This window comes from Dreissena polymorpha, unplaced genomic scaffold (genome assembly GCF_020536995.1).
Source record: "Dreissena polymorpha isolate Duluth1 unplaced genomic scaffold, UMN_Dpol_1.0 chrUn006, whole genome shotgun sequence".
Lineage (NCBI taxonomy): Eukaryota > Metazoa > Mollusca > Bivalvia > Myida > Dreissenidae > Dreissena > Dreissena polymorpha.
The window spans coordinates 836,901-864,153 of record NW_026273320.1 but is presented as its reverse complement, the minus strand read 5'-3'; the positions used below and the strand labels follow the sequence as shown (position 1 = coordinate 864,153).

Genomic DNA, 27,253 nt, shown 5'->3' with positions numbered 1-27,253 from the left:
CTTACCTTGAAAAAACATCGAACTCAAAACATGAAATGAAGTCGTTACAGGTCAAGTCGATCGTTGATTTTAGAGCCATGGCTTCCAGCGGTGAACAAATCTGATGGACCTCGGTCAAGCTCTGTCGAAAATTCCTCCATGGAACTATTGTCCTGAAATAGTATGAAAACAATAACACTCAAGTAAATGCAACAGTTTTCACAAGAATATTGGTACATGTGGCAACTATCGCAAGATTAACATTACGTGACAGCATTCACAGGAATAGAGATACATGTGACAGCAGTCACAACTTTCTTACAGTGACAATATCAGTACATGTGACAGCAGTCACAACTCTCTTACATTGACAATATCAGTACATGTGACAGGAGTCACAACTTTCTTGTGTAACAATTTCTGTAAATATGTTAGCATCCACAAATTTCTTGAAATGACATTATTGGTAGATGTGACAGCAGTCAGCACTTCCAAAGAATAACAACATCTGTATATGTGACAGCCTTCACTATTTTCTTAATATTACACTATTGGTAAACGAGACAGCACTCAGAATTAACAAATAATGACAATATCTGTATATGTGAAAGCATTCACAACTGTCTTGAATTTACAGTATTGCCATTAATGTTGGTACATTGTGTTTGACCGACAGACTTGAGTCTCCAAGACTGTGTGAAAACACTTGATGGGAACCACAGCTTCCTTTTACAAGGAATTTAAAATATATTACCACTTCAGTAGTTGTGTAACATTTTGTTTTTGAAAGTGCATCCTGGATGCTTTAGAAATGTATGGCACAATTTGAATTGGCCTACTTAACTTCTCTTACAGCCTAAAATAAATGTGATGTTTATCATAGTTTATGGTATTGTTGTTATTTTTCTGTAAATGTTAAGCGATTTTTTTCCTTCTTTATAAACTACCGCTAAACACCACTTTCCCAATGGGGAAAAGACTTACAAGATGTGTTTGTGAAACACAATGTCCCCCTATATGACGTCTGACCTTGTAGGATGACCTTGACCTTGACCCTTCACCACTAAAAATGTGCAGGTTCTTGAGATACACACGCATTTCAAATATAAAATTGCTAGCTTCAATATTGCAGAAGTGACATAACATGCGAAATTTTGACCCATATATTTGACCTTGAAGGATGACCTTGACCTTTCACCACTCAAAATGTGCAGCTCCATGAGATACACATGCATGCCAAATATCAAGTTGCTATCTTCAATATTGCAAAAGTATTCGTAAAATAAGTGATTTGGGCCACATATATTTGACCTCTGACCTTGACGGATGACCTTGACCTTGACCTTTCACCACTCAAAATGTGCAGCTCCATGAAATACATATGCATGCCAAATATCAAGTTGCTATCTTCAATATTGCAAAAGTATTCATAAAATGAGCGATTTTGGCCACATATATTTGACCTCTGACCTTGAAGGATGACCTTGACCTTGACCTTTTACCACTCAAAATGTGCAGCTTCATGAGATACACATGCATTCCAAATATTAAGTTGCTATCTTCAATATAGCAAAAGTAATTGCAAAATGTAAAAGTTGGCGCAAACCAACCAACCAACAGACCAACCAACAGACAGGGAAAAAAAATATGTCCCCCACTTCTATAGTGGGGGACATAAAAATTTCACAATTGCTGTCCAAAAACATCCCATTGAAGGTTTCAAGAGGTTTTTTTTTAAAATAAAATGCAACATTTAGTTCATTTCCCTATGCAGAAAATATAATATTGACAACTTGACAACACTTAATTATCAATTTAAAAGTTTTTCGGTTGCAACAAATAAAATACACCAATTTTCCAAGGTGAAGACTTCAAGATGTGAATATTCGAAATTTCAGTGTGTTTTTTGTGCCCTAATTTTTCCCAATATGGCTGTTACCAGTACTTTTCCTAATAGAACAAACAAAAATTGCTGTGTTAACATCTTAAAATGCCCACAGAATGTGACAAAATTAAGACAAGACTATTGTCAAGCAATATAAGTCCCCTACCGGCTCCACCATTGTCAGATTTTTTTTGTTTTTGTTTTTTATAGATTTGTTGCCATAGCAACCAGAATTTTTGACCTAGGAACAAAATGAATCGACGTGCATAATGTCCTTATTGCCATCTATCCATGTTTCAAGTTTCATGAAAAAATATTAAGAACATTTTAAGTTATCGCAGGATCCAGAAAAGTGTGACTGACTGACTGACGGACACACAGAGCGTAAACCATAAGTCCCCTCCGGTGAAACCAGTAGGGGACTAATAATACTAAACAAGGCTATTGCCAAACAATATATGTCCCCTACCGGTGAAACTCCACCATTTTCAGAACTTTTTTTATTATACATTTGTTGCCATAGCTACCAGAATTCTTGACGTAGGAACAAAATAAAAAGATGGGCGTACTATACATATTGCCATCTATCCATGTTTCAAGTTTCATGAAAAAATATGAAGAACTTTTAAAGTGATCGCAGAATCCAGAAAAGTGTGACAGACAGACTGACAGACAGACTGACAGACAATAAGTTCCCTCCGGTTTTACCGTAGGTGACAATAATTGGAGCTATGAAGATTGTCATGCAAAATATTAATGTTTTTTATTCTATTGACAATAAATGGATTAAGTGTTCTCATATAAACACATATCAAAGTGTAACCATATTAAGATGGATCAGGATAGATGGATATGACATGATACATTATAACCCACATTGTTTTGATCTTTTTTCTACAACCACACACTCAGTAGCTAGTCCTTTCCCATGATTTGTTTAAGAACAGCAGCAAGGCAGGGCAAAAAATGGGCTGGTGCAGAAGGGGTGTGCCTCCTTTGGCATGTTGAATTTTTTTTAATTTTTAAATGTACTAATCCTAAACCTTCACCACGTTAGATCTACAAAAATACAACACTTTCTTTTATTTTATTTTTTTATTCTTCAATCATGTGATTCTCCATGTGACAGTATAATGGGGCGCCTGTGATTCTCCATGTGACAGTGTAATGGGGCACCTGTGATTCTCCATGTGACAGTGTATTGGGGCCGCCTGTGATTCTCCATGTGACAGTGTATTGGGGCCCATGTGATTCTCCATGTGACAGTGTAATGGGGCGCCTGTGATTCTCAATGTGACAGTGTAATGGGGCGCCTGTGATTCTCCATGTGACAGTGTAATGGGGCGCCTGTGATTCTCCGTGTGACAGTGTATTCTTCCATCATGTGATTCTCCATGTGACAGTGTATTCTTCAATCATGTGATTCTCCATGTGACAGTGTATTGGGGGGCCTGTGATTCTCCATGTGACAGTGTAATGGGGCGTCTGTGATTCTCCATGTGACAGTGTAATGGGGCGCCTGTCAGATTCTCCATGTGACAGTGTATTGGGGCCGCCTGTGATTCTCCATGTGACAGTGTATTGGGGCCCATGTGATTCTCCATGTGACAGTGTATTAGGGCGCCTGAGCATTGATTTGCTGATAAGATTATGGCCAAAAATTTTATGGCAGAAAATTTAACTGTCAGTTAGCAGAATGCCAAATTCAATGAAATGTCAGTGATTTTTATCACCTTAAGGAGAAAGGTGGCAGGGCCCTACTTGGTTGGTCAATGTTTATAAAGGTGGGGGTTTCACTAACCGGAAAGCATATACATGTATCTCACCAAACACATACTCTCAAAACCAGGATATTCAACTCCCTTAGCAATTATAGACAGGAGATTTATAAACATCAAGCTATCATTAAACTTATTATTTTTATATGAAAAACTTTTTTTTATAAATGTGACAATATCCGTTGATATTCCCCTTTTGTTAAATAAATTACTTGAACAAATAAAGTTTACTGTTTTGTCACGATACATTTAGTTAATTCAAAGTTAGACCATATTTTTATTTATTGCCCATATTTATAGAATTTAATTGCTGGACATGCATTATCCTTTTTTCATGACCTATCAGTTAGACGGCAAGTTAAGCTAAATTCTTCCTCATGACAAAATTAACATAGATTTTAATAAACAAATTAAGTTTAAACATATGTGGATTGCTACAGGCCATGCATTATCTGTTATTTGGTTATATGCGTCATTTGTGTCTGATAAAAAGGTAATAGGTGAAAGTTTTTGATATGTGATTAGGAAGGGATTCACTTCCTGTTGCACATCACTAAATTACATCCATTCTGCATCAATACCATTTTGCATGTTCACAATTGTGTTATAGATCTTAAGTTGATACTATCTGATTTAAGCTAACAAAGAACACCTTTAAACACCCCTTAAACCTTAATAAAATGAACAGGGAAGGCCCAACCCTTTTAGCTGGATAATAAAATATAGTTCTAACTTCAATAGACTTATCCCATACTGCACTTGAAAATGGATAAAGACCTAAGGTCTTGGTAAAAAAATGCTCACCCACTCACACCAATAATTGTAGTTTCATTCAATAAATGATATGGTATGTGGCTTTTAAAAGGCATAACTTTGTTTACACCAGCAGATTATTGTTTTTTCCTTAATAAAACACTCCATGGATAGGTATAGTGGAAATATGCATGCATTTATCTGGCTATTTTCGAATAAAAATATTTTGGCATTATCATAGGTTATTGAAGCATCAGTTCATGTTTTGCTGTACTTGTTCATATGCAAGTCTATTATACCACAGACACAAAATTCATGTGCATAAGAGCAACATATAGAAATTGTTTTCTTTTTATTGATCATTAACAGATACATGTACATACTTAGTGTTTTCACGGGCCATTTTTGTGTGGCGCTGCGCCACGCCGCCATTCTATCGCCTTCTTTGCCCTTTTCATAGGCAATAGCTGCCACACGCCCTTATTGATAACATCTTTATTGCCTCTTGACCAAACTTCTAGGCTGAATAGCATCAGAGTATGGCCCCAAGGCAGCGAAGATGCGCGCGGTTGAAGATGCGCGTGGCTGTGAATTAGTCATGCTTGAATTACCCCGTGTCAATATCAGTCGATAATTTAAGTGGCTTTGTTATACCAGCACACTAATCAGTCTGTAATGTGTACTCCTACTCAATAAAATCATAGACAGTTACTTAGGAGACTTATGACACTCAAAATGTGCAGCTCTGTGAGATACACATGCATGCCAAATATGAAGTTGCTATCTTCAATATTGCAAAAGTTATCAAACTTTAACCAAGGTTAAAGTTTTGGGACACACACAATGACTGACAGGCAGACAGACAGACAGACAGACAGACAGACAGACAGACAGACAGACAGACAGACAGACAGACAGACAGACAGACAGCGGACAGACAGACAGACAATATACCCCCGATCTTTCTATCCGGGGCATACAAATGAATAAACCAACTATACCAATCTTAATGCATATGCGTAAAGTATATAATTTTATCCACCTTGACTCGATTTTCATTTGGGAGAGACTGATTTCCTTTAAGTAAAGCTAGGACAACACATTTTTGCGCTACATTTAACCCAGTTTTCCAAGAGCATGGCTCCAATTATTAATTTCTAATAGCCTGAATATAAGATTGTCTTCGCCCCAGTGTGTCAGCTTAAAGTTTATTGAGAAGACTGAACCAAGATTTGTTTCAAAATTATCATTTTGAAAGCAATCAAAATACATCAGTATTTTATTTCATTACTGCTAATGAACATGGTATTAAAACAAATCCCTATTTGATAAACAATCATTTGAACAAGAAATTAGACAAGGGGGTCCAAATCACAAAGCTTACATGTGTATTTGTGAAGGTCATTTTGATATCAGAGAGCATTGCTGATTTAAATCCATTTTTTTGTATCAGCTTTTCTTGAGCACACAATCTCATTTTGAACAGAGCTTTTCTGGTACATGAGTTACCACAGACTGTAACAAACATCTGGGGATGGTCTGATAATAACAGACCTGCAGCTACATGATGAATTCTTGCCACTCCCATGTTGGGGCGAACCCAATGTTCAAGTTTGTAGCCCAATGCTGTTAAATCACTAAATGCAAGCATTTCATGTGATTAACACCAATTATCAATCTGATTTCATATAAACTGACATAGGTCCTATAAATGTGGGAAATAACGCTATAAAAGCTATTATAAAACTGCATGACGTTAGTGACTATATAATGTTACATGTCCAGCTAATGCAATTACTCATATGTTATTGTGACCTGTATCATACTGTATGAGACAGACTATGAGTTGTTTACAAACCACTGTGTACATGCAGAAGTCGTTATCTTACTACTTACATACTTACGACATTAATGTGTAGTTTTAATATAACTCTTATCTCAAAATCCAAAAGCTCTCAATGCACATAACATGTATATAATATAACCTAATTTAATTAAGTGGAGCAAGCCAGTTTTTACAATGCATTTTGTTATAATTAAAAATAAACTTACAGAATATATTAACATACCAGTTGCTAGGTTTAACCCCCAACTTGGCATCAAATTAACAACAATTTTAAAAAAAAAATTGATTCAATATTCTAAATTTATAAGAAACTTTTTAGAAATGATAAAAAGCTGACTGAAGAATAAAGCAGTAATTTTTACTAGATTTAGTTTGAAGGTCCACAAAACCATTCAGTACACATTTAAACTAAGCTATTATTCAGTGGTTATATTCATATTCCATGAAGGTTATTAGGTACTGTTGATGACAAAAGTCATTGCCGCACAATAAATGAATGGTAAATAATGTTAGTCTACAAAAAGCAAACTTGAATAACTAAACATTAACATTAATCTTTTCTACAAAATGAGGCAAATGGTCTAGAAGCTCTCACTCTCGCGCAGAAATTATGTGTCAATGTATTCACATTCTACTTGTACCAGTACTTCAATGAAGCAAGTAAAACAACTGCTATCATTTATATGCCCTTAATAGTCCATATCTTTAATAGGACAACAAACAATCACTATCAGAAAAGTTATCTTATGTAAGAAAATGCACATATTTGTCTAAATAAACATATCTTAGGGTCAATGCCAACAAATTACAGCAAACTGTAAACACAAGAAACCGTCGGAGACGGATGATACTCCCCAAAGGTTTTTTTTGTCACAATATTGCACTATATATTCAGATAAAAGGAAACGTCTGGAGGGCACAGTAGTTGGGGGGACAAGAATTTTTTTATAGAAAATTTCAAAGGGCCATAACTCTGTGAAAAATTATCCGACCAGAACCCGCTGATAATATGCACATCTCCTCTTGGTAGTGAAGATTCCCATAAAGTTTCATTGAATTCCGGTCATTAGTTGCTGAGAAATAGCCTGGACAAAAATAGTGCACATACAGACACACGGACTGACAGACGAAGCAGCGACTATATGCTCTCCCCAAAATAAAGTTTGGGGGAGCATAAAAAGCAGTGTAAATATGAAACTACAACAATGAGGCAACATACTTACATCACAGGTATTCAATGTGACTTATTTCTAACTTGTAATGTTCTTGGGGAAAAAATCTGACAAACAAATGGGGATTTCCCAACAGAGAAAATGTCTTGTGAACATGAAGGGGTTTTCTGATGTACAGCAGAAATATATATGCAGTTGAATAAAACTTTTCTTTTCTTTATTTTCTGGTACTACTTTTAAACTATTATTCTAGCTTTTGATTTATCAATGTGTTATCTGTTTTGAAAATAAAGGCAATTTATCATATTATATTAAACCACATTTAACTAGAAATGGCGCGGCAGAGGCCGACGCGTTTCCCCACGCCACATGTCTGAACCAGGGGCACCCCAGGGTTGGTAATGGGGCTATGCATAGTTGAGATTGACCGTATTGTCATAAGAGAAGTTTAGTATCAATTAGAAGTGAATCGGTGTAGAAATGAAGAAATTATAGTAAAAGGCAATTTTGGGTGGGCTTGGCCTATGTGGGCGGGGCGCCCCAGGGTTGGTAATGGGGCCATGCATAGTTGAGATTGACTGTATTGTCATAAGAGAGGTTCAGTATCAATTTGAAGTGAATCGGTGTAGAAATGAAGAAATTATAGTAAAATAAATTTTCGGTGGGCGTGGCCTATGTAGGCGGGGCGCCCCAGGGTTGGTAATGGTGCCGTGCATAGTTGAGATTGACCGTATTGTCATAATAGAGGTTCAATATCAATTTGAAGTGAATCGGTGTAGAAATGAAGAAATTATAGTAAAGGCAATTTTGGGTGGGTGTGGTCTATGTGGGCAGGGCCCCAGGGGTTGGTTATGGGGCCATGCATAGTTGAGATTGACCCTAATGTCATAAGAGAAGGTTCAGTATCAATTTGAAGTGAATCCGTGTAGAAATGAAAAAATTATAGTAAATGGAATTTTTTGGTGGGCTGTGGCCTATGTGGGCGGGCGCCCCAGGGTTGGGATTGGGGCCATGCATAGTTGAGATTGACCCTAAAGTCTTAACAAAAGTTCAGTATCAATTTGAAGTGAATCCGTGTAGAAATGAAAAAATTATAGTAAATGGAAATTTTTGGCGGGTGTGGCCTATGTGGGCGTGGGGCTCCCCAGGGTTGGGAATGGGGCCATGCATGGTTGAGATTGACCGTATTGTCATAAGAGAGGTCCAGTATCAATTTGGAGTGAATCGGTGTAGAAATAAAGAAGTAAATGTAAAATAACCTTAAAAAATGAGTGATAATTTCTGACGCGGCCCCACCCCAACCGCTATAACTTTTGACCCAGGGGTCAGATCAAAATTCCAAATAGTGCAGGGTCGCACATATGCTCATAGCTACCATGTGTGTAAGTTTCAAGGTTCTAGTGCTTTTAGTGTAGGAGGAGATAGTGGCCAGGACGGACGGACAGACAGACAGACGGACGGACGGACGGCGGAGATAAACACAATATCCCCACCTTTTTTTCAAAAAGCGTGGGGATAATGACCAATTTATATGCCTCCCCATTTCATTCTGGTATGTTAAGCTTATTAAAATATACTACAGTCCACTCTCGTTATCTCGAAGTCGGCGGGAACAAGAAAATATATCGAGATAACGAGAGTTCGAGATATCCGATTAGGCGTTTTCAAAGGAAAAATGAGACGAAAATTTACCTTGTTTTTAACATATAAATACCTGTTAAGTGGTGTAACTAAAGCCGTCACCGTGTGGCATAATACTCTCTACCTGATATAAAAGCGTTTTTACGAGGCACGATTGATTTTGCTATTTAAATGCTTAAAATGTTGTTTTATGTATTACAGAATTGCATGAACACATGCGGTTATAATATTTCTAAACTGTCGAGAAAACATCCGGTAATGTTGCTATTTAAAGTTATGATGCAATTGACGTCGAATCAAGACGAGGGTTTTCCATCTGAACATGCGTAAATCACATTCCGGAATACTGAACTGTACATGAACATTTTGTAGTTTGAAATGCAAAGTTCAATCGATTATTAGTAAAAATATAACTCAATGTATTTTGGAATGTTGTTTGTAAAAACAATTAGTATTTCGGCCTTTCGGCAAGCTGTTTATTAATTGCAGTTAAATGATGTTTAAGTGACGGGCCTTACTCAAGTGTTAATGGCTAACTACATAACACACGTGTGATTATTGATGCAATTAACTGATTAATTTCCTACTGCACAGTATCGGGAGCAGCCGGGCGAAGCGGGACGGTGAAGTATCAAAGAAAACAATTCTCACCTTTTGCCGACACTGGAACAATTATTCGCACTTCGAGATAAACCGCAGTAAATACATGTAAAATCGGGACTCGGGACAAAATTTTATATCGAGATATCGAATTATTGGACATAACGAAAATCGAGATATGCGATGTTTATTTACATAGATAAAGAAGGAAAAAGTTGGGACATTGAGCTTACTTCGACATAACGAGAATATCGAGATATCCGATGTCGAGATAACGAGAGTGGACTGTACAATTATTTGCCTTTTTATGCCCCTGGATCAAAAGATCGGGGGTATATTGTTTTTGGCCTGTCTGTTTGTCATTCATTCATTCATTCATTGTATGTGTGTGTCCCAAAACTTCAACCTTGGTTCAAGTTTGATAACTTTTGCAATATTGAAGATAGCAACTTCATATTTGGCATGCATGTGTATCTCACGGACCTGGACATTTTGAGTGGTGAAAAGTTAAGGTCATCCTTCAAGGCCAAAGGTCAAATGTAGGGCTTCAAAGCGGCGCAATAGGGGGCATTGTGTTTCTGACAAACACATCTCTTTTTCTAAATGCAATGCTAACAAGAGTTATACCAAGTCAGCCTGCTTGACTTTTCTGACACTTTCATTGTAATAGGGGTTGTTATCTTGATTTGGGGAGAGGGCCTAGCCTTCCAATTTGGGAAAAAATTACCGACACATCTGAAAAAGGAGAACCAAATTTCCAAAGTAAGCTTGAAATTTGAGAAACATTGCATCATTTTAAAGAAATTCTCTCAGGGTAAGGGGCCTTTCTCTTGATGGAAGTGACCTTTATAGGGCCCTTGTTAAAGATGTAAAAAGCCCTGTGTATAATGTACATACTCTTTCAGTTACCTGCTGTAATGACCATACAGAGATTTTGAAGTTTCAATGATTTCATACACATTTGTGGGAATAGATAATAATTTCATACCATAATGTCCTTTAAGGTTTTACATAATTTCTTAACATCCTTATCCACACACGGATTCTACAACTGTCTAACATTCTTAAGGAAGATATACATGTACAATGTAAGTAGAGAGTGAAAATCACTTTCCTGAATATAGATAAACATATTTACATACATGTTAATTGATGACCTACAGATATAAAGAGGCTCTGTAATTATGTGTTAAATGTTTATCAATAAAGAAAATGTTTTGTTTTTATTCTTTCTCTTTTTTTAACATGTTAAATTTCTTTTCATAAATCAAGGTTCAGAAAAAAAAGAAATCTAAGAAATTGCTTGGCAACATACTTGGGGGTAAAGGATCAATTCAGAATGAAATATGCTTTGCAGGCATTTTTGTGGCTTTCTCGCACAACCCACTTCAAATAAACCATTTTAATTTAATCAGCATTGTTAGTACTACATGTATACCCAACATGTCACCAAAATGTAATAAAGAAATAGTGAAAGAGGTGTGTCCTGTCCAGTAACGATTGTCACGTTCTATCACACAAGCATGTTTACATGTGCAGAAGTATTGATGAAATTTAAACAAATTTTATTGTGGTTGGCTTTACGATGTATGCACTTAATGACGCATAAATAGGAGAATTGTACAGCACAGAAACAATTGGAAACGTATTAAAATATGTATTCCTTAGGTGCAATAAAACAACCCTGCTCACAATATCTTAACACAAGAAAAGAGCAAACATAATAACAATAGTGACCCAGATTTTTTTCAGTAGAGATACCAAACGCAATTTTTCAATATAAAGTATACTACATGTATGTATTGGCATAATTATTTTAGCCCGAACGCCTACGGAAACTCTTGAGATTGCCCTCAGGGTAGAGTCAGTCATTTGTTCATTGTATCACATTAGCATTGTTTTAACAGTTGCAATTTAAACAAGAGCACCGCATAACGGGTGCCACACTCGGCTGCGAAAGCTTGTCAGATTTTTTTTTTATAGGTCACAGTGACCTTGACCTTTGACCTATTAGGCTAGTGACCCAACAAGAGATGTGTTCGTCAGAAACACAATGCCCTCTACTGCACCACTTTGAAATAAAATTTATATTTATCATTTGGCAGGTATAGAAATCATCTCCCTTTAAAGCTTATGACTTCCCTTGGATTTTGTCCAATTCAACCGGGGGAGGGGGGGTCTGAAGACAGCCTTAAATGACCGAGTCAGACATCACTGACAACCAAGGCCTGTGGTTTATCAAAGAGATCATAGCCAGAGTTCATCATGCATCTATGGACATAAGTCCACAAGTATGTAATGTGTAATTAACACTACTATTAACAACTAAGTACATGAAAAAAATGATAATTATATCATTTAAAAAAAAAACTTTGAAAAATCCAATCATTTGAGTTATAAATAATCAAAATAATAAATCTGTACAGTAACTGTGAAGAGAACTTCAATTCTTGGTAAGGAAATATATAATATGAGATTTATAATATATAAATTACTTCCCTTGAAAATAATTGTCTCTAACAAATCTCTATTTTTAGTAGCAAATAATTAAAAGCCACTACTGTGACTGTAGATGCACCACTCAAAATGTGCAGCTCCATGAGATACACATGCATGCTAAAATATATAAAGGGGCTATGTTCAATATTGAATAATTATCTCCCTTTAAAGCTTATTACTACCCTTAAATGTGTTTTTTTTACCGTAGACCTTGAAGGATGACCTTGACGTTGACCTCATGTGTTTGTCAGAAACACAATGCCGCCTTCTGCGCCGCTTTGTTTTATTTAACAAAAATATATACGTGGGCAGGTCAGATAACAGATGTCCATTTAAAGCTTATTACTTCCCTTGACTTTGTTTTTTCGACCCTAGACCTTGAAGGATGATGTTCACCTTGAAATTTTACCACTCAAAATGTGCAGCTCCATGAGATACACATGCACGCCAAATATCAAGTTGCTATCTTCAATATTTAAAAAGTTAAGGCCAATGTTAAGTTTTTAGCATGACGCCGGACGGCGAGCTGGCTATGACAATAGCTCGGGTTTTCTCCGAAAACAGCCGAGCTAAAAAGATGCAAAAATCTCCACAAATATTTTCCAAAATTTTATCATGTCAATGGATGACTGAGATAGGATTACAAATACAGGGCTCAACATTTATGGTTGTCCAATTGCCCCTGGCAAGTTAAAGTTGGGTCCGGGCAAGTCATTTTATAATCTAGTTGTCCTCCCAAGCAAGTGTAAACAAGAAAAAAGAGCATTTAATTTAGACTCTAATTAGGCGTTAATTGCTGTAATCATTTTGTTAAATGTGCAAAAATAAAAAAGGTTTTGTGGTGTTTCATTTTGATGTTTATTAAAAATATGAGGTTTACAGTTAATGTGATATTTAATGTTTGATGTTTGGGCAAGTGCAGGGGTTTTTCAGCACTGTCTGCGCCTCCAGAAAACGGAGGCACTCCCAAAGCAAACGGACCCTATCCCAAACCAAAATTATAAAAAAATTCCCAATTTCCAACAAAAACAAAAAAGAATTGTCTCTTTTCTTTTTTAAGAATGAAGTGTCTTAAAACTTGTGTGACTAACCAGTGTTTGTTTTGGTCACAAATATCTGCTATAAGGTTTTGACTGTACAGTTCTTATCTCAGAGAGTAACTGTAACTGAAAAACAAAACTGCAGTACTTAAATAAACGTTGAACATGCCCATTATTGCATCTGTTTATATAAAGAAGACAAAATAACAAATAAAAACACATTTATTTGTTAAATCACTGAATTATTTAAGCATGATAAATTCACAATATTTTCCCAAATGAGCCGTTTCATCGAAATTCCCAAAATGGCCAATTTTGACTATAAAAAATTCCCAATTTGGTCAGACTCCTTTTCCCAAAATAGGCAAGAAAAACCCCTGTAGTGGCATTACGTTCAAGGCAAGAAGATTTTTTAAGTACTTGCCCAGCAGGGCAAGTTGGTTTTTAGTTTAATGTTGAGCCCTGAAATACCTTCCATAATAGAAGCAGTTTAAAACTTTCATATAAAAATTATTTTTCTTAGCCTTCATCAAAGTCAGTTTAACTGACATTATTCAAGGTAATACATATTCTAGCTGTCCTCTTAAATAAAAAATGTTGTGAATAACCATTTTAAAGTCAACATGTGCCAAAGCAGACAATTAAATCTGCAAATCACTTGTAATTTGTTTTTGTGTTGTTTTTTTAAAGAGGAGGGGTACAAAAGCAGATCAAAAGGGGTTACCAAGGCTGATCTAAAGCAAACATCAAATGATGCTTGGCATCCATTGTTTTGTTTTTTGTTCAAATTTCGGTCTGGTAGGGGGAACCATTCACAATGGAACTAGTGACCTGAAAATCAATAGACGTCATCTGCGAGTCATGATCAATGTGACTATGAAGTTTCATGATCCTAGGCATAAGCGTTCTTGAGTTATCATCCAGAAACCATTTTACTTTTTAAGTTCACCCTGACCTTGACCTTTGACCTAGTGATCTGAAAATCAATAGGGGTCATCTTCAAGTCATGATCAATGTACCTATGAAGTTTCATGATCCTAGGCATAAGCGTTCTTGATTTATCATCTGGAAACCATTTTACTATTTCTGGTCACCGTGACCTTGACCTAGTGACCTGAAAATCAATAGGGGTCATCTAAGAGTCATGATCAATGTACCTATGAAGTTTCATGATCCTAGGCCTAAGCGTTTTGAGTTATCATCCGGAAACCATTTTACTATTTTGGGTCATCGTGACCTTGACCTTTGACCTAGTGACATGAAAATCAATAGGGGTCATCTACGAGTTATGATCAATGTACCTATGTTTCATGATCCTAAGCCTAAGCGTTCTTGAGTTATCATCCGGAAACCATTTTACTATTTCAGGTCATCGTGACCTTGACCTTTGACCTAGTGACCTGAAAATCAATTGGGATTATCTGCCAGTCATGATCAATGTACCTATGAAGTTTCATGATCCTAGGCATAAGCGTTCTTGAGTTATCATCCGGAAACTATTTTACTGCTTTGGGTCACCATGACTTTGACCTTTGACCTAGTGACCTGAAAATCCATAGGGGTCAGCTGCGAGTCATGATCAATGTATCTATGAAGTTTCATGATCCTAGGCATAAGTGTTCTTGAGTTATCATCCGGAAACCATTTTACTACTGTATTTCGGATCATTGTGACCTTGACCTTTTACCTAGTGACCTAAAAATCAATAGGAGTCATCTGCGAGTCATGATCAATGTACCTATTAAGTTTCATGATCCTTGGCATAGGCGCTCTTGAGTTATCATCCAGAAACCATCTGGTGGACGGACGGACCAACATGAGCAAAACAATATACCCCCTCTTCTTCGAAAGGGGGGGGGGGACATAATGAGAAAACTGCTCCCCTCCCAGCAGCCATGTTATTCAACTGACCGGAACCATTTTTGAACTCAACTCTCCTATCAAGGAAACAAACGTTCTGAGCAAATTTCATGAAAATTGGGCCTAAAATGTGACTTCTTCTGTGTTCACGTGTTTTCACTATATACATATAGAGAAAAATGCCCCGCCCACTGGCGGCCATGTTTTTTCACCGATCTCGACCATTTTCGAACTCGTCCGAGACATCAATTGAACCAATGTTTTGACCAAATTTCATGATGATTGGGCAAAAATTGTGACTTCTAGAGTGTTTACAAGGTTTCTCTATAGCCAAATAAGGAAAACTGCCAAGCTCACTGGCGGCCATGTTTTTCAACAGATCGGAACCACTTTTGAACTCAACCAAGATATCATTAAGACAAACATTTTGACAAAGTTACATGAAGATTGGGCATGAAATGAGACTTCTACAGTGTTTACAAGGTTTTTCTTTTTTTGACCTAGTGACCTAGTATTTAACCCGGCACAACCCAGTTTCGAACTCGGCCGAGATTTCATTGGGACAAAGCTTCTGACCAAGTTTCATGAAGATGGGACAAGAAATGTGGCCTCTAGAGTGTTTACGACCAAATGTTAACGGATGGACGGACATACGACAGAAAAAGACTGGTCACAAAAGCTCACTTGAGCAATCAGGTGAGCTATAAATATATCAAACAGTTCAACCAGCTTTTATTACTGACCACTGATATTTACATCTGGCATACAGCACAGTGAGAGGGTCAGTAAGCTGAGTGGTAAAAGTTACACACTGCAATGATCAATTAATTCTGAAATCGAAAATGTCTGTACAGTCGAATTCGCCAGAATGTATATCATGCATGTACGATGTGAATCTTAATTTAGTTTAATGGTTGTTTTTAAATTCCTGCAACGATGTCTATTCATTCGACACACAAACACTAACTCCGATCATAATAAAAGACGAATTCTTCGGTTATTGTAGGAAAATATGTACGTAATATCTTTGTCACCATCAGCTCAGGGCGCTAATTTGTCTTTGCTGCATTTTATGAAATTCGTCTTCAATATCTTGCCTATTTTGTGTTATTGTAACATGTATTTATCAATATATTACAATTAAACACATATAAAAATCACATCACTTTGACCTAGTGATCTGGTTTTTGACCCGGCACAACCCAGTTTCAACTCGGCCGAGATTTTATTGGGCCAAAGCTTTTGACCAAGTTTCATGAAGATGGGACAAGAAATGTGGTCTCTAGAGTGTTTACGAGCAAATGTTTACAGACGGACGGACATACGACGGACATACGACGGACAATGACCGGTCAGAAAAGCTCACCTGAGCAGTCAGGTGAGCTAAAAAGTATATATTTTTCCCAAAAGGGGGCTAAAAATTCCCAATGGAATCCCCAAAATAAAATAATTTTTATTTTTTTTAAATCAATATTTTGTTCATCTCCCATGCATATAAGATCAACCTTTGTAAATATAATACTCAGTGGACACACTTGTATCCTCAAATTCGAAGCATTTGTGAGCAAAACAACAACAACACTAATTTCCCAATGTTAGTCAAAATGCTGCGAATTTTCCCAATCCAAAGGGACCCGGCCCTATTCCCAAAATGGTGAAAAAAAACACTGGGTACTGTTCCTCAAGACCAGGCAGAGACCCCTGTTGTTGATAGGTTACAAAAAAAGAATTTGCCTTAAGTTGACTGTTCACAGTGAAAAGTGTACTGATTTAAATGATACCTAGGTACCAGTTGGTTAGAAAAGGTTTCTTATTAGAACGTGGGTCCTTAATGATACAATACAGTTTACTCTCTTGTTTAATCATCATCATGTCACATTCTCGTTTTGATTTCTTAATCATTAAATGGTTCAAAAGACTGTTAACATACCTTCATAACTTAGTTAAGATCAATAATAATAATATGATTATGTGGCTTAGTTTTACAAACCAGCCACAATTGGTCAGAAACTGAGGATATAAATGTTATTTTATAATTAATACGGGCAAAAGCCTGCGAAGCGCGCGTTGACCGTTCATACATATGGAAATTTAGACCATAAAATTACATAAGAATACCCTATAGGGATGCGTCTCAAAAAAAATTACCTCGCAATATATATTTTCACATTGCTATTTATGACCTTGAACAAATCAAAAACACGTTGACATATGCTAAATCACATGTAAATACATACCTCAGGAAAAATTATATCAATGACATCATAATTGTGTAGCGAATTGCACTAAATATACTCGCTTTATTTGTTTTTCTTCGCAACCGTTCCAGAATTAAGTCATTACTCAATTATCTCCCCTGAATGCTCTTCTTCAGTGGGTATAAGGCGAAGACTGGTTCACTACATATAGTGACAGTCTTTACCAAACACAATTTAGGTGAACATAACCCGTCTTTAATATATTGCCGAATCTCAGATTTCTGTGGAATTTATTTGCTTTGATCTTTTCATTATCTTATTGTTATTATTATCCTGACAAATCACAAACGCTTGTTAAACAAGAGCACCGCCTTGCGGGTGCAGACCGCTCATCTATTTTCTTTTCAAAGGTGAAGGGACTCTCATTTTCAATCACAAAGGAGGGAGGAGTGGAGTGAAGAGGGGTGTATAGTGTGGGGTTGTGGACATTTATTACATTATCTTCCAAAAAAGCGAAAAAAAAAAAAAATAATAAAAAAATCGGGGGGGGGGGGTATAGTGTGAGGGTGTGGTGATAATTTGTGAGATGATCTTAAAAAAAAAAAAAAAAAAAAAAAAAAAAATCAAAAAAAAAATTTGGGGGGGGGGGTGGGGTGGGGGGGTGGGGTGGGGGTATAGTGTGAGGGTGTGGTGGTCATTTGTGAGATGATCTTATAAAAAAAAAAAAAAAAAAAAAAAAAAAATAGGGGGGGGGGAGGGGGGGGAGGGGGGGGAGGGCACGGGGGATGGTTTGGGTGAAGTCTATTGTGGTATGTCAGGTAAGAGTAGTTTCATCAAAGTATCAATCAAATCTAATCATAAATAAAGAAGTTATGGCAATTTTAACAAAATTTAATAATTTGACCTTGAGAGTCAAGGTCATTCAAAGGTCAAAGTAAAATTCAAGTTGCCAGGTACAGTAACCTCATGATAGCATGTAAGTATTTGAAGCTTGAAAGCAATAGCCTTGATACTTCGAGTGGATCGAAACACAAAATTTAACCATATATTAAAAGTTACTAAGTCAAAAAAGGGCCATAATTCCGTAACAATGACAACCAGAGTTATGCAACTTGTCCTTTTACTGTACCCTTATGATAGTTTGTGAGTGTTCCAAGTATGAAAGCAATATCTATGATACTTTAGGGGTAAAGTGACCAAAACATAAATCTTAACCAAATTTTCAATTTTCTAAGTATAAAGGGCCCATAATTCCGTCCAAATGCCAGTCAGAGTTACATAACTTTGCCTGCACCGTCCCCTTATGATAGTTCATAAATCTTGCAAGTATGAAAGCAATAGCTTTGATACTGTAGGAATAAAGTGGACCTAAACACAAAACTTAATCAAATTTTCAATTTTCTAAGTATAAAAAGGGCACATAATTCTGTCAAAATGCCAGTCAGAGTTACATTACTTTGCCTGCACAGTCCCCTTATGATAGTTAGTAAGTGTTGCAAGTATGAAAGCAATAGCTTTGATGCTTAAGGAATAAAATGGACCTAAACACAAAACTTAACCAAAATTGTCAATTTTCTAAGTATAAAAAGGGCACATAATTCTGTCAAAATGCATGCCAGAGTTATCTAACTTTGCCTGCCCAGTCCCCTCATGATAGTAAGTAAGTGTACCAAGTTTGAATGCAATAGCATTGATACTTACTGAGAAAAGTGGAACTAAACGCAAAACTTAACCAAAATTTTCAATTTTTTAAGTATAAAAAGGGCACATAATTCTGTCAAAATGCACGCCAGAGTTATCTAACTTTGCCTGCCTAGTCCCCTCATGATAGTAAGTAAGTGTACCAAGTTTGAATGCAATAGCATTGATACTTTCTGAGAAAAGTGGACCTAAACGCAAAACTTAACCGGACGCCGACGCCAACGCCAACGCCAACGCCGACGCCAAGGTGATGACAATAGCTCATAATTTTTTTTCAAAAAATAGATGAGCTAAAAATTATTTGTTTTAAACATTATAGTTGGCATCTCTATTCTTCCAGTATTCTCGCGGTATTTCAATAACGACACCCTACTGTTTATTTGTCAGAATTTGTGACGCATTTTCCATTCGCTCTCAGAAAGAAGTTTTACGTGTGGTCATGAGCAATATTCTGGTAAGTTGTCGTTGTTATCCACCAGAAACACATTATTTTATTCACAAAATTTAAAGATATTCCGATCTAACTTTTTAGTATTTTAGTTTAAATTTTTAACGTATTTACACCTCGTCTGCTCGCACTTTACCGATATCCCGAAAGGTTACATATCACTATTATAATTAGTTAAGGCCTAAAACCACAAAATCCGATACCGTTGGATTTTCGTACCACAATCTTACGTAAAAATTCTTCCAGATTCGAAATCAACAAAAACAAGACATTTATAAATTGTCTGCATTATTGATCAAATTTAAACATATTTGTTGGTTTTCGGTTTTTAGAAGCTTTTCTGCCAAGCCAAGAGCTGGGCATCATACAAGCCATTCTATCCAGCAAAACTGACAGTTTTGGTTTACAGAAATCAACAAAGGAGGGATTCCTGAACTATCAAAATTTCCAAGCTATACACATATATTATCTGTGGTGATCTTTATTGGTTCTGTTTGTTTACTTGGATGGAACATGTGTTAACTTTTATAGAACTTTGAAAAGTCTATATATGTCTATCTATAAATAAAAATCAGCTATGGTATAATAAGATCAAATGTGCAAACAATGTCAAAGGGTTGATAATTAACAATTGGAAGGTAATTATGCTGAAAAAATAGGAAAGTTCCCATGCACATTTTGTCTGTATATCGACAAGTGTCTGCCGATAATTGTCAAACTAGTAATACAAAACTTACCACAAGTATGTAAAAGCACTAAGTACCTGTGATCATTTTTAGTAAGATAGTGAAATTCTAAACAGTAGCAAATAGCTTGTTTCGTAAATGCATAATGCAATTAATATGATTTCCGTTCTATTGTGTAATAAATAAATTGGTTGTTACTTGTTAATCCATGATAAATGTTTTATGGCTAGTACAAAACCAGCAATGTTAATTTTGTAAAAGGTAATACAATAACACCACTTTGTAATTTCATATACGTAAATATTCTTGAAATGTAGGTTGATGACAGTGTTTTAGTATTACTTATTTTCTAACTATTATTTTATGTGCAAATAAATGATGTGATGTGTTTTGTATCTCCACACAATACCACACACCTTTTTATATATGTACTGTGTTACATGTATGTGTTATTTGAATGTTTAAATAAAAAAATATGGATGATATAACATGATGCATTCTAATATTTGCATTCAAATTGTAACTATAGAGATAAGTGTATGCAGTTTAGACTGTGATTTTAGAATTGCTACAAAATGGCTAGTTTTTTAGTGGCGACAAAATTTAAACTATTCAACAATAGTTTGCGAATTTTTTTTAGAAACCTGCAAGATACCTGTATTCATTAAATATTTTAATTGCGAAACAAGTATGTTGTAATGCTGTTACACATAATTATACATTGATTATAAATAAGAAGACAATTAGTGGTGTAAACGTTTCCCAACAGTAGAAATCATTCTTCTGATGAAGTCAGTGATATACAGACGAAAGCTTCATGTATGGCGTTCAATACATAGTGTGTGTTTTTGACAGTCTAAAACTTTTGGATTAAAAAAAAAAACTGTCAAATTTGTCAATCAACATTGATTAGACACATCACATTATTTTGTTTATGTTAAATCAGTGTACTGTATGCTAAATGCAACTGCTTTAGCAAGCTGTCAAGTTGAATTGAGACATTTGATGAAACAAACTGTTTTCTGGGTAGGACCTGTACTTAGTGTCTATATGACGTACCATGACGTCAAAAGTCTACAAGACCTACTAGGTAGAACGAGAAATGTACTTTGACGTACAATTTTCACCGACCCTTGATTGTTAGCCAATCAGAAGACACCTTACATCTGTTGCTTTTAAAGATATTTGACATTAAACATTATTATTATTATTATTTATACCGAATTATGCGACTATCGACCGCTTACTCATAGATATTGGCCCCGTTTCATAAACGTTCGTACGCACGGTTTCTTACGTAAGTATACTTACGCAGTTCGTAAGAAAATCCGAGCGTTTCATAAAAAAAACTTACGCAACCACCTGCTACGAATTCGTAAGTTCCAACGTTAAAGTTACGCATGGTCTAGGCTGTCGTAGCGTTCGCAAATATGGCCGCCTTAGCTATTTCACGTCTTCACAAATTTTCCAAAATAAAAAAAACGATTTTAAGCGCATTTTCGACAAAAGAAGCGTGACTTTTCTCTTGAAAATGACAAAGTCGGTAAATTGTGGTACATTTATCTTTATGAAGTTCATTAAAGAGAGCACAGTTGTTTCCCTTGTTTGCGAAATCGCGACGAAAAAACAATGTCAAATGGAAACAAAGTTGAATGGATTTTTGTTTTAAAATACCTCTGGCCATGCTTTGTATTACGGGATAAGCATTGTGTAAATACAGAAGAGAGGATTGTTGCAGAAGTAAATTGTATATGAAAGTTTAGTTAGATCTATGTCAAACTGGAATGTATAAAGCAAACTGGAAATTGGAATACATGGTCATGGATGATGCAAGACACTGGCATGTTTATTGGATCAACCAGTTTTGGCACTAACGACTTTACAGAGTGTAACAAAATCAAAGAGTTTCCTTCTAGGATTGAATTTACTGGAAGGTTATCTTTGATTCTGTTCGATGCGTCACTGAATTATTGTAAATGGAATGTCCAAAACAGGAGAAGCAGAACAAAGTTTTTCCCTTTGTAAATAAGGTAAAAAAAAATTATAATTTCATTTACAGAATTGTATTGTTTGGGAAGTATTAAATGTTTGGATCTGGATACATAGAAGATACCAAAACATTATCTGGCTTTTGCTCGACTGTGGATATCTCTTGAGTCTGTTTCCTGGGTAGAACTAGTACAATCATGGTGTCTTTGGAGGCGATCTAAAGAACGCTCCCACCATGGGGATGGAACCCATGATCTCCCGGTCCATAGGCGGACACCATATCCACTACGCCACAGCGACTACTGTATAGAAAATGTATGTAAAAAGTTCTCTGCAGATTTTATTCAGTTGTTAGATCCAAATAATGATATCACAACTAAACATCTTTTTACCATATTTATAAAGGCTTCAAAATCATGTTTTAAATGAACAACAATAATAGATTTTTAATTATTAGTTGATATCTAAGCAGAAACAAACTTTCTTGATATTCAGTGATAATTTTCATTGTTCGATGAAAGATGTGTTTGATTCAGATCAACTTTTTTTGCCAACTGGTCTGCAAGTGCAAGGTAAATATATGTTTTGTTCCCTATTAAAATGGACCTTTAGTTAACATGCATAGATTGCTTTACCAACATCCAACTGAAATATTTCTGGAAATGGTTATTATTTTCAGAAAAAAACACATTACTAAATTCAGTTTAAAAAACAACAATCTCTTTAATTATGACTTGTGTATTTATATTGTTTTATAAATTATGACATAATTGAAAAGTACATCCATGTGACTATTTCGAGTTAATTTGGTGTTCAAAATGTAAAAAAAATAACAATGGTATCATTTAAATAAATTGGTTGCCATGGAAGCAAATGTACTACACAACACAAAATTGTATATTTTCATATGTTATTATTTTTATAAGAACAAGTAAATGCATTTTAATCTTACACAAATTACATTTACTTATAATAAGTAGGGCATTATAACTCAAAAAAGTAATTAAATGGAAGAAAACATAAAAATCTCAGAATTGCTTTTCACATTTTGAGATACAATAAAGAAGGGCTTTGCACGTTTTACGGCCTTATTGTTTAACAAGTACTTACCCGTAATCTCATTTACTATTGAAATGGTATTAGGCATTCCATTGATCACAAAACATAGAATAAAGATCAAAGGGAATTGTGCACAGATAGTAAAACTGACCATTTTCCAAAATTAAGGAACGGATACAAAATAAAAAATAATATTGTAAATCAGGGAGCAAAATGCCACTAATGATGTAGACTCAAACTGAAAATACAGCTTTTTTATGAGTAATCATCATGTGTAATGGATACAATTAAACAGGGTAATGATTTGATAATTTTTAATGATTCTGTTTTTTCTGTTAAATTTTGTTATTTCACATGGATCACCTATATCAAGTATAAAATGAAGGCTTAAATATAAAATTGGCCGAGCGTTATAGGTAAAATAATTTAAGGACCCCCATGGATACTAATATTTTTTCTGGTGTTTTTATCTGTTCTAAATTTCTATTTTGAGGTTAAAATCTAGCAATTAAAGGCTTCTACAGACATACTTTATAAAATGCCTGAATCTGTGAACAATTCCCTTTAAGGTTAAAACCCTTTGGATGTCAGCTTATTGTTTTTTTGATTACCATTACAATCAACATAAAAAAAACATAGTTAAGGTATTAAATAGGTCAAACACTAAATTTAATGCATCACTTAAACACTGATTTCTCTTAAGTTTATACAATTATTTCTATAATAAAACTGTGTTTGTGTTTAAAAATAATAATTCTAAATTATTTTAGTTCATTCACTTCAAATAACATTCCAGCATGTACATGAAAATGTTTTCTTATTATAATAATTCAGGTTTGAATTTCCATTGTTAGAATAAATATTCACAGATGTTCTCTATTAAAACAGTACATGGTGATCTTAATCTCCAACCAGCTGTAGCGCTTTAGGTCCACATAGTGAAGAGACGTACAGAGTTACAGCAAATCCTTTGACTGAGTCCACATCAATATTTCTGTAAATAAAAATTGAACATAAAAAAGTACCAGTGCAAAAAAAATCAAAAATGTAATCCTACTAATGTTCCTTAAAATAATTTGGAATAACACAAAACTGACAGTCATGGTTGAAACTCTTATGGCTGGTAATCATCAGGATACACCAAACTTTAGCATGTACAAGTTTCTTTATTTATTAAGATATGTTATGAAATCTTTGTCTCAAATGCATTCCCTTCACATCGGAATTCTTAATTTAAACTTGTCAATAAAATTAACTAATCATTCAAACAATTTTTTTTTTTTACTTTTGTAGTGTTCCGATGCATATGTTTTAGTAAAACCAAAGTTACAAAGAATCATTTAAAGGAGTAAGAATTATAACAGTCACTATAATATGCAAAACATAAGTTCTTACAAGCAGTTGAACAATCTGTTGCCAAAGTGATCATCCCTTCTTTCACCCGGCAGGATGCATCTGTGCAAGTAGTCGGGTCCTTTCCCTGGTGATTCATATAATTCATGAAGTATCTGTTCACCTAAAACACAAACTTCTTTAATAACAAATATCCATAATTAAATTTAAACACAGTATCAAATTACAAAAAATGACTGACATGCATGATTTTATGAAAATAATAATATTGTTTAACTCACATAATTAGATAGAATTTCATTTTTTTAGCAGGATTGTAGTATATTTACCCGACATATGAAACATAAAAATCTTACTTAAAAAAAATATTTTTTAAATCAGAAAATATGTCTTACCAAAGCAGAATTATACTATTATTGAATTTAATTTATTATTGTCCAAATTACAACACACAAAGTAAATAACAGCTTATCTTAAGACGATTTTGTCAATTGTTTAGTCTTAACTCAACAGAAGGGTCTGTTAAATAATAAATAGAAATTGAAACATTACTTAAAAGTTTAACAGATGTAAATGACTTTCTTTATTCATGTTATATGTAAGTTTTGACAAAAATAGCTCAAACTTACACATATCTTTAATAATATTACAATCTGACATATAAACAAATTAAGTATTAAACCTTTAATGCCATACCATCTCAATTTAAAAAATATCACACCTGCAAATTTAGCCAGTATTAATTTACCGGTACCTTCCAAAACAAAACATTTGCTGTCAATGTTAAAGGGACTTGTTCACACTCTATCAAAATGAGAATGTTTCAACTTTTTGTCACAGATTTAAGATATAAATGAACAATATACATCAGTGTGCGAAATAACACTAATGCCGCAGACTTATACTGAAAATACACTTTCGTTTATTAAAAATCATCGTTAGAAATTGATAAAATTATAAAGCGTCTCATACGCGAAAGGATTTTAAATTTTTGATTTCTTGTGTCATCATTATATTTTGTAACAACACGCGGATGGTTTTACTAAGTATAAAATAAAAGGCAACCCATGTGAAGACGGTTTGTCAGGTCCGCACATAATGTAGTTGTAAAGACTCAATGACGACCCGAACATGAACTCTGAATTACACAAACCCACATGTGGAGACGGATTGCTGAGCGGTTTCGGCACTTGGCTTTTACTACATGGGTCAGTGGTTCGAGCCCCGGTGTGGTAAACTTTTTTTTTCTCTTTGTTTTCTTTTTCTACTTTTATTCTTGTTTTTATATTGGAGCTATAATTTGTGACATTACAAAGATTGCTTACATAAAGTATAAAGTATAAATAGTACACCTGAGCGTACTACATCAGTTTGGACAGCCAAGTGGTTGGTGCTAGACTTTCACTCCAGGTGTCAGTGGTTCAAGCCCCGATGTGGATTACATTTTTTTCTTTCTTTAATTTTATCATTGGTTTATACTGGACTGGAACTATTTAGATGTTTACATTTATCAATTTAAAGCATTTAATGACTACCTTCAAAACATGCCAAACTCTGTGAACAAGTCCCTTTAACAAAGGCAATTTTTATCATGGTGTCATGTAGATTCGTCATCTTACCTGATGCGGAATATCAACTCCTTAATATTTCAAATCCTCCACGTCAATCAATAGCAGTTTATATATTGTTCCATTGTAAATTAGCGTAGATCTATCCAACTTTGACAGTAAATTTCAACATAGTAGAGTTACTCTACGCTCGTTTAACCCCAATGGGTATTTCAATTTCAACAACAAAGCAATGGTTACACTCAACAAACTTTAAAAACGTTGTTTACATTATAATGAATAACTTCGCAAGGGGTCAGTGCCTTTTTATGTGTGAACTAGTTACCAAGATCACAAGTTATATACAGTATGTTTCAGTTCACTTGAATGAATTTCAACTAATCAATAGCAGTTATTTAACGGCACACAAAAACACGTTTAGCGTCATAAAACGTCGACCTCATTTGAAAGCATTTCTGCTGACGACTTCACATTTATTTATTTTAAAAGAGAAAAATAAATGTATACATAACAAATAGTTTTATTGCTTATCTACTGGTTTTCGTAGTGTTTATTATAATCTGACAGATGGCGCCAAATGTTAGTTTTACGTCTTTTAAAACCTTTAATTAAAGAGCGCAGACTGGTTTTACGTTAGTAAGATTCGTAAGAATTCTTAAGTCTGCGAACGCGTTTATGAAACGTTCGTAGGAATTGGCGTAAGAACGTTCTTATGTAAAAATCGCAGAATTCTTACGAAAAACTTAAGAATTGTTTATGAAACGGGGCCATTGTGCGTATTTATTAAACATTATTATTATAATAATTTATACAAAAATTATGCGACTATCGATCGCTAACTCATAGATATTGTCAGGGGTGTCAATTGTCCCAAATTTGAAATCCGGAAAATTAAGCGGTAGGATAAAGGAAAGAGAGGGCCCAACCCCCCGAGCCCTAGCTTATTGTTCTTTTTTTAAATAGTCTTTCTAGTGCAATTTCTGGTGAGTACAATGCGAAATATTATAAACCAAACCATCCGTAACACCGCATGTGTATTTGTCATTCTAAACAAATGATATTAAGAACTTCGAAATTAAATTAAAATCGACAAACCAGCGTATCCGAAAACGACTGTCCGAAAACATGTCGCGATACATCATTTGCAAATGAAATGAAATATGCATATCGTTTGACTGCAGAAAATGAAAACCAGTAA

The 27,253-nt window shown here is 35.0% G+C and overlaps 1 protein-coding gene and 1 long non-coding RNA gene across 5 annotated transcripts in view; both read right to left on the bottom strand.

Moving 5' to 3' along the window:
* Window positions 1-27,253, bottom strand: part of LOC127863358 (E3 ubiquitin-protein ligase CBL-B-like) — a 63,932-nt gene that overhangs the window by 34,105 nt on the left and 2,574 nt on the right. For all 4 annotated transcript variants that reach the window (XM_052402829.1, XM_052402830.1, XM_052402831.1 and 1 more), the window contains exon 2: window positions 6-152. In XM_052402829.1, the coding sequence (XP_052258789.1) occupies window positions 6-152 (147 nt within the window). The remainder of the gene's footprint in view (window positions 1-5; window positions 153-27,253) is intronic.
* Window positions 22,969-26,280, bottom strand: LOC127863359 (uncharacterized). Its single transcript, XR_008041033.1, has 3 exons — window positions 26,107-26,280; window positions 24,530-24,650; window positions 22,969-24,128 (listed from the first exon to the last, which is right to left on the bottom strand). It is a non-coding gene; the product is annotated as an uncharacterized LOC127863359 (long non-coding RNA).